At 41.1% G+C, this 8991-nt stretch overlaps 1 protein-coding gene across 2 annotated transcripts in view; it reads right to left on the bottom strand.

Annotated features, from left to right (window-relative positions):
- Positions 1-8991, bottom strand: part of LOC116387064 (adenylate cyclase type 2-like) — a 43621-nt gene that overhangs the window by 32858 nt on the left and 1772 nt on the right. For both annotated transcript variants that reach the window (XM_031853821.1, XM_031853822.1), the window contains exon 2: positions 1340-1537. In XM_031853821.1, the coding sequence (XP_031709681.1) occupies positions 1340-1537 (198 nt within the window). The remainder of the gene's footprint in view (positions 1-1339; positions 1538-8991) is intronic.

Here is an 8991-nt window from a genome sequence, read left to right as displayed (position 1 = left end):
ACACACACACACACACACACACACACACACACACACACACACACACAACCATGTAATGCATGCACATACAAAGGTGCACCTAAACTGACGAACAGATGTGTAAAAAAAAAAAAGCCTCTTCACACAAATATGCAATCACTCATGAGCACATATGCGTGTGTCAAAATGTCAGACTTCAATTATTATGCCTTTAAGTTAGTAGCTAACTGCTGTGAGTTTTGGGGCATTTTCTTTGCAGTTACAGTAATATGTTTTTGTTTTTTTCGCTTGCCTGTATTTCAATCTGTGAATTGTTGTTTCCCTCGACCATGCCGGTCATGATTTTTTTTCTTTTGCTATTTATTGACCATTTGCAGAACCCCTACCTTGAACAATGATTGTCCCATCATAGCTTCACAACCTTAATTAGGAACGGCAGGCCTGTCAAGCTTTGGATATCTCTAAATGAGGTCTATGGGGTTGTGGAAAAAGCGAGTTAGATGGTGACATATTTTCTGCTGTCTCCAAAACCAAAGACACAAGAGCTGCAATGTAAGTTATGGATTAAATAGTGTGTTTGTCTTCACTCATGTAAGCTGCAAACAATAGCATGTCCAGCTAACTATCTTACTACAGTAATAACCTAATCAGGCATTACTTCCAAGGATAGGGGCATTTCATGCCACATCGTTTTGTGGTTTTACAGGTTACAAAACATTTACTGTGTAGTATTTCCCAGGTCTTGTTACAACACCCCCATCTTCTTCCTGTCATACTCAAAGATGCAAAAGACATGTTATTAGAATTAGAATTAGGGTAGTTGGTCACGTTGCAGGATGTGCTTCTACTAAGACTTGTGCTCTTCTAGTCGGTCCTGCTATTGGACGATTTGGGTTGGTTCCTTTCAGTGCAGTTCGTGGCAAAGAAGGTTTTTAACAAGCTGCCACTACACTAGGGCTAACAAGCTCTACATTGCAGGATTATGCAGTGCTGTTTCTTGATTTACATGTCTTCTACATGGACCATCCACTGATGAGGATGCTGACTTTTCAGCTGAGACACGCAGGTTCAGCCTCAGCCCTTCATTATTATAATATCACATTTGTAGCCATCTGGAGAATATTCAAGACCCCGTTACAGAGTTCTTATTTCAAAAAGGGTCAGATGGAAACATTAAGAAGTCAGCCTCAGAGACAGTGTTTTGCACCAGCTCAATAAGATAGCATTAGCTGAATTAGCTAGGCACTAAAGGTGTTACAAAAATCAGCTAGCAGCAGTTATTTCAGCGGCAAAATAAATGATCAGCTAGAAATGAGAAGCTTGCTTTAGTCTGAATCTGTGTTAAATCAAGAGTATCTACCTGGTCCCAGGGGCTGAGTATCCCTCCAGAGAACATGAACAGATAACCCATGGTGACCAGACAGGCCCATATAAGGACAGAGAAGAGCCGGAGCATCCGCTTGAAGACCGACTCGATGCAGACAAGGATGAAGATGGACAGGAAGAGGAAGAGAGCAGCGGGAACCGTGATCAAGAACGTCAAGTGCTCTTCTGTTTTCTAAAGAGAGAGAGAGAGAGAGAGAGAGAGAGAGAGAGAGATAGAGAGAGAGAGAGAGAGAGAGAAATAATTATTTGTTTATAGAGTTTCAGGTTTGGTGACATGAACGCTTTCACAATCTGGCAACACACAGATTTGCAGTACTTCCCTGTTTACATATTCAGCAGGCCACTCACAGATATACATTATGTATTAATATACTCGTGACGACCGTTACCAGAATAAAATGGAGCTATTGTACTTTTTTCGTAAACCAAGGGATACGATGAATGTCGACATTTGTGACCCGAAAATACGTTTCATAAATACATTTCATATCAGCGTCGTATCACACTTGAAGGAAGGCACAATGCTTGTGGTAAACGTTGTGAAACTATTGCTCAGGTTTAGGCAGCAAAACCTCTCGGTTAAGGTTAAAAAAGGGATCACGGTTGGTGTTTAAAATAATAACGTAACAATGTAATGAAACTAGCATAACAACATAACCAGGGTAGATAAATAGCAAGCGCCCGAGGCAGACTTTCTTATGTAAGGTTACATAACAATGTTACATCACAAACACAAACTCAACGTTCGCTTTTGGTTTCACTCGGGACATGAGCAGCAGCCTCCTGGGTGGAAGTTCTGTGTTTGTTTGACCTGTTGCCCCAACAGACCCATCTCCAACCCCTCCCACCTATATGCTTGTATACTTCCTCATTTATTCTTGTCTTAATATCTTTCTAATATTCTTGTCTATATATATATATATATAGGGGTGTGGCAGACCTGCAAAGACAAACAGAGCTCTCTACCAGAAAAGAGGCATCGTTAAGTCAGGGGGCGTAACAATGCTACTTTCAATAACGGCCGCTCCACATCACCAATCTGTTCTATTTTTGCAACTAGAGAAGTCGCCCCCTGCTGGCCATTAGAAAGAATGCATTGGCTTCACTTTTTCACAGCTGGAGGTCGTCGCCTGCTCTATGTACTATGTCACTTGCTCGGTGGGCTGTTCGTTGTGATTCGTCACTTTCTCTGCACAAATTTACCGTGTCTGACGTAAAACGTAAAATGCAAATTTTCCATTTTGACTGGGCTGTCCACTGAGTGAATTTGTAAACATGAATAATGTCAGTCCTCAGCATATTGTATGCTACAATATTTGCATGGAGGACCATACTTATTACAGATTAGGTTAACCCAAAACTTTTCTCTAATCTTAAACCCCAAAAACAAGGTCAAAATAATACAAAAAGGTGCTCACTTCTGGAGAATTCTCCCTAGTTTAGTGTCCTGGTGAGGACATACAGTCCTCATAACAATAGAACAACAACATGACACACACACACACACAAATTGATGAACAGACGGCACACAGTTCGGCAGACAGACTGTCTGGGCCCAGAGAATGTGCTACAGCATCACTTCTGCACTCACACTGTCAAAGTCAGCATTTAGTAGCTGTCAACACACACTCACACACACATATACACACACACACTATCTCTCTCTCTCTCTCTTTGACTCCGACCAGACCTCCCTCACCCGCCTCCTCATCCTCGACAGCCTCTTTCTCATACTCACTTCATCATGTTTACAGTTCAGTAGGATGTACATTTAAGAGAGACAAATCTGGCTGAAGGTTTTACTTACAAGGCAGTTAAGTTTCTTTCTTATATGTTGGCGCCATAATTTGCTTTACTCTGCCTTGTGAAGATATTGATTGTTGCTTAAAAAACCTCAAAAAAATAAATGCAAATAATCCCATAACTGTCAGAATTTGTCTTTTGTTTAAGGAAAATATACTGTGTATTTCCTCTACCATTGTCACAATCACTACACTCATATTTTCCCCAAACTTTCATGGTTGTGTGGATGGTTTTTGAAATGTTCTCAATATTGAGACCATACAAAAAAAGAAACAGAGGTTATGCTCTCCTCACAGCTACGAGACTCCATTGACAGAAACAGTCATTTTACTTCGCTGATCTTTGTAAAACAGACTTAATTCAAAATAAAACTCGTTAAATTAGTTTTTGATATTCTCTTCACTCTTCCAACAATCATCAACTCGGGTTTGAGAGTTTGAAAGAGAGACTGAATATGTAACGGATATAAAAACAAAAACTGTGTAAATTATGAAACAGCAGCAAAATCACCATCATTTGCTCAAAAAAGAGGACTGAGAGCTTCCACACACTCCGCACACTTTCACAACCTTGATGCTAGCCGACACCCACGTAAACCATTTAAAGTTATTCCAAAGTCATGATTGCGCTGACAAGTCCAGCAGCTGTACATGTTAAATTAGCAAGCCACTGTGAGATTAAGATGTCACTGATTTTACAGTAAAAATGAACATCAGCGTGGGCATAGAAATGTGTTTGATTCCCTTAACATGCAAATCAGTGGAGCAGCTTTTTATGTAACAGGATGAAAAGATGTCACAGGGTCAACCTTGAATTTGCAGCTGATTTGACAGTATATTGACTCGAGCTGCTTGCTGAAAATAGACAAAAGCTATTTTGCCAGAACAAATGCAGGAAGAGAGCATTTTGCAGTGAATTAGTGTAGCAACACGATGTGGCAGAGGTAGTATGAGTCAGGGTCTGGCGAGGGGATCCCATGGGATCTGACTGCTGCTGACGCCACGCCAGCTATACAGTCAGTCTGGAGCGCAGATAGAATCCCAATGAGGATGTGAGCAAGACTGCAAACTCAAACACCAGAGGGATACCTGTTGTGGACGTCGGTGACAAAGACCCATCCTTTGGCCGCAAAACACATTTTGCACAAACTGTAAGCTCACACACAAACAACTGCAGGTTAGGAAGTGGAGAGAGCTGTTCTCTCACTACTTCAGTCTTTTCACTTTGCACATTTTTGATTGTAGGACATCTAATCCGGTTAAAACCCCTTTGAAACCATTTAAAGCCATTTCCCTCGACACGGCATAGAGGGAGGGAATTGTGCCGGCGTGCCATAATATACTGCATTGTCATCCAGAACAATTATTTCCTTTTTTTAGCCCAGTCTGGCTTATCCAGCTATTATACTGGGAGGAAAAAAGGGGGAACAGGGAGACATTGCAGCAGCAGCCGAAAAAAAGAGAAATGCAGTAATCTAATTATTCAGGGGTGAAAGGACCCCAACACACCAAATACATTATGCCAGAAAGGGATATGAGGAAGCTTGTGTTGCTTGAAATCATGGTAGTGTATGCACTTTGAAGAGGAGGTCAAAGGTTGTACAGCATCAAGCATTTGATTTGACCCAAAATGTTGTAAAACTAGTTTGAAGCATAATATGTAGCTTTTCTGGAGTCCTGATAACTAATATAGAGGCCGTCATGAGATAAAAAGTTTGATACTCTACAGTCCTTCAGACCGTTTTTCCTCAGCCCTGAAATGTGACTTAATTTAAATATATATATATACTATTGATGTATTGTGACTCTTTCCATTTCAGAGGACTTGAGAAATCTTGTTACATCAACTTTGTGATCTAACATCCATTCATCACAGCACCCCAGGGGGAGGTCTTCATCAGTGCACTGTGAAGAAATGGTTATATCCTAATCCATGCCAGAGGGCACGGCGGTGGGAGGGGCCTGCTGAGAGGATCAAACCAGTTTGAATCACTTTCACACAAGCAGAAATTCCCGAAAGTTAGTAAAATACATGGGGAAATGGTAATGACATTTATGAAATAGAAGCGGGAATTTCACAAAATCTGAATGTTAGTTTTTGTTTTTAAAATCACAAACATCTGGCGTTTTAAAATCAGCATGCAACCTTAAAGGAGCCTTGCATCTATTTTAGACAACAAAGTCACTTTAGCTGTCATGGTGCGCTGTACAATCGGACTTCTTTCTGCAACCAGAGGAGTCGCCCCCTGCTGGCCAATTGAAACAATGGAAGTTTAAGTTCAGCACGTTACAAAATCTGGTGAATCAGTTTTGCTTTCCCAGGCTGTGACAAGAGTGTGTAGATGAAGCATTAAATTGTTTGATTTTACTCATTTAGCTATCGTAAGCTTGCTAATTCCACCCGGTACCTGCTCCACGCCGCAGGGAGACTAGATGCCCTCCGGAAGAAGTAGTCTCCCAGGGGTGACTGTGAGGCGGACGGACCACAGGTGTAATTCGTCTCTAATTTGTGAAGTGATGAACTGCAAATTAATCAAATTCAGTGCCATGTCGCCATTTTATTATTTTTATGGAAGTGGGAGTGGTTTCACCTCTCAGGACTTAGGCTCTGACCTGGGGGTGAAATTACACTTTAATAGTCTTGGTTTGTTTGTAGCATTGGTTGGCTTAATAGTGACACGTACTAAAACATTTGTATCCAGTTAAAATGTTGAATTTAGCATGTTTCTGTATCTGTATGGAGCACATTGGTGCTTTGTGGTGTTGCGGCTCTGACGACACCTCAGCATCTGTTTCACCTCATTCATTCACCTTCCTGCCCCTAAATAATAGACCGGTGATCCATCATTACAAAGCTCTCTCCGCCTTGCATCTACCAATCGATCGTTGAGATGGAACAAAATCCATGTTGTTAATACATCATGAAAATGTGTCGCAAATGACCATGAACTGAAATGAACGTTGCAGTCAATAAAGATGCTTTTTTTTGTACCATTGATAGATTTCCTATGTTTCATCACCAGATAATATTGATCTCTATTAAAGTGTCTAATGGGGCTGTGAGCCTCATTAGTTTAACATACTGCTACTGAATCTGTACGGAGGTGCACATTTGAGCATGCTAATACACACACACACACACACACATACTTATACACATTCCAAAAAATACAACTTCAAGGCAACAAGAAAGAACAATAATTATTTTCTCTGAAAAAAAAAAATACAGATAAGCAACCAAGAAGGAAATGAGAGACTTCCTCAGAAACACACCCAAACAACACAGTCACAAACATGAACAGGCATGCAAGTGTACACATGTACACACACACACACACACACTGCATAGTAAGGGTGGAGGAGTCTTTTAAACTCCAAATTCACTCATTCCAGTTTCTGCCGACTCGCTGATAAAGCCAGAACACTTACAACAACATCCTCCCCTCCCTCCGACCGCCCGGCCACCAGCTCCAAACCCGCCCTATACCCTCTATTTATTCCTGCCATTCTTCTTTGTCCAGCAGTAATAAATACACACGCCTCACTGAACAACCACTCCATAACTACAGACAGGTCTGTCTGTTACTTAACTGGAACATAAATTACATATTTTGATTGACATTGTGAATGATGGGGAAACGATGAAGAGACATTGTAAACCTGAGGACACATCAGAAGAAGAGAAAGGGGAATAAAATCGACAAGCTGGGGCAATAAGCTCCATTGATTTGTCTTAAATAGAGGCAAAGGAATCGATTTAGGTGGAAGTCCTCCCGGAACGACACTGTTATATGGAGTTCAATTGATTGTTAACAGGACTTTAGTGACAGCCTCGGGCAAGTGCTTAACCGCTGCTGGAGGCGGAGGGTCATCAAATGCCTCCAACAGCTAAAAGAAAGCAGATTTTCTCCCCTCACCCTTCCACGTTATCTCCAAAACACACTGGATGGTCACTAAACTCATCCTGTTGGTGTATGTCAGTGAACACACCAGCTGTGCATGCGTCTTGCGAGCGAGTGCCGACGTTTTTTTTGTCACGTAAAACGCACCGTGCACAGTTGATCACCCACAGATCTACCACCCAGCTTCAACACAGTCTCTTTAGACCACAGCATCACTGATGTTAAATACGTATAAACCAGTGTGCTGCTTCCGTTGATCTGGTGGGTGTTTGTCAATGTAACTGACTAAAGGATGATCTGGGTTTCACTCCGTCAATCTATTTTGGAGGCTGCCACCTACTCCCAATCCGGTTGGTCCCCCTCAATGTCTGATTGGAGTTTGCCCTTAAGGCCTCGAGGCGCTACTTTGAGAGCACATGACGCACACAGAGAGAAAAGAATACGTCTACAGATCACCTTCAGCATATAGAAGCAAAACACTTATTTTGAAACAACAACAACAATCGAAGCAATGAGTGGGATTCCTTTTGTACGGCTATTTCATAAAAACACAAAAGCAGGACTCGAGGAACAATAGCTTGTGTTCGTGGTTGAGTGTTTGTGTCCAAAACAATACTTTTCACTTGACAAAAGCACCAACACCTACACAGCCGCGAACTACACTCTCATCCCCGCTCTTGATCCACTCTGCAAACACGGCATTGCAATTTAAAGTGCCGCTTCACGGCCGCTCATGTTGACACACGCACATGCACTTAGGCCTCCCTGTCTCATTCAGTCTCGTGCAACCCAAAACTCTTCTTTTATTCCAAGCGATCCTAACAAGAGGGGGCCGCTATCTGCTGAATGATAATCGCACACACAGCTTTTAGCCATGTAGAATCTGTTGTGGTGCTGTAAATGAAATGTACAGCATTCCATAGCATTTAAAAACACACCGTGGTCTTTATTCTGACAAACTTCTGGAAATGCATTTTATTTGTTTGATCAATCTGGTTCAAAAAATATAACTCTAGTCTTGCTCTCTGACAGTAATTCTGGTCATCACTACTAATGTCTTGCTGAGCGACTGCTGTCTGTACAATATATAAGAATCTACGGACAGATTCCAGTTAGCTTAGCATAAAGACTGGAAACAGAAGGAAACAGCTGGCCTGAAAAAAACCGTCTGGCACATCACGACATATTGACATTTTTAGATTTTGGTTTCTGCACTGATTGAACAAAAGTGCATTTGCATAATGTGTGTCGGTGCAGTAATGGTGGCTCAAAGCATGCTTTCCACTTGAGAACAAGCTTCAGCTAAAAATCCTCGCCTCTGATCCTCTAAAGTGTGGAAGTATTTTAGACAAGAGACTCAACAACTTGGTGCTCTGTAAGCTCTGCAAATTGGACAAGGCTTATCACAGCAGTACAACTGCTATATACGCAAACACTTAAAGACAAAGCATCCTGTAGCGCTTTGTCAAGAACGCAGCGGCAGCAAGACAGCGACGTGTCCTGTTTACTTTTTGTCCACACCAAAGCAGGATACATCAGGATTATCAACACGTGGAGTGTTTCTGGTAGAGGTATAGTCACTTAAAATTGATTTTCCTAATATCTTTTCATCGCCTTCCATGTTCAAAATCATTTCTTCACAGCTGCTGTTATGGTATGGTAACGTTACATCATGAGTTGTTATTCAGACGTTTTATATTTTCTGATTACTGTAATAGCCACAAGAGAATCTACACCAATTAGGACAATGTGAAGGGTAGGCTGATTACCAGGTACTGTGATTAACACCATGGCTTAGCGGCACAATGAGACATTATATATATATATATCAAATACATATACATATATATCAAACACATATACATACATAACATATCAAATATATATATATATATATATATATATATATATATATATATATA

The sequence above is a fragment of the Anarrhichthys ocellatus genome, unplaced genomic scaffold, assembly GCF_004355925.1.
Source record: "Anarrhichthys ocellatus isolate YVR2014 unplaced genomic scaffold, GSC_Weel_1.0 scaffold14, whole genome shotgun sequence".
NCBI classification, from domain to species: Eukaryota; Metazoa; Chordata; class Actinopteri; order Perciformes; family Anarhichadidae; genus Anarrhichthys; species Anarrhichthys ocellatus.
Note: the sequence above shows the minus strand (reverse complement) of the source record. Positions and strands in the feature narration are given on the sequence as shown.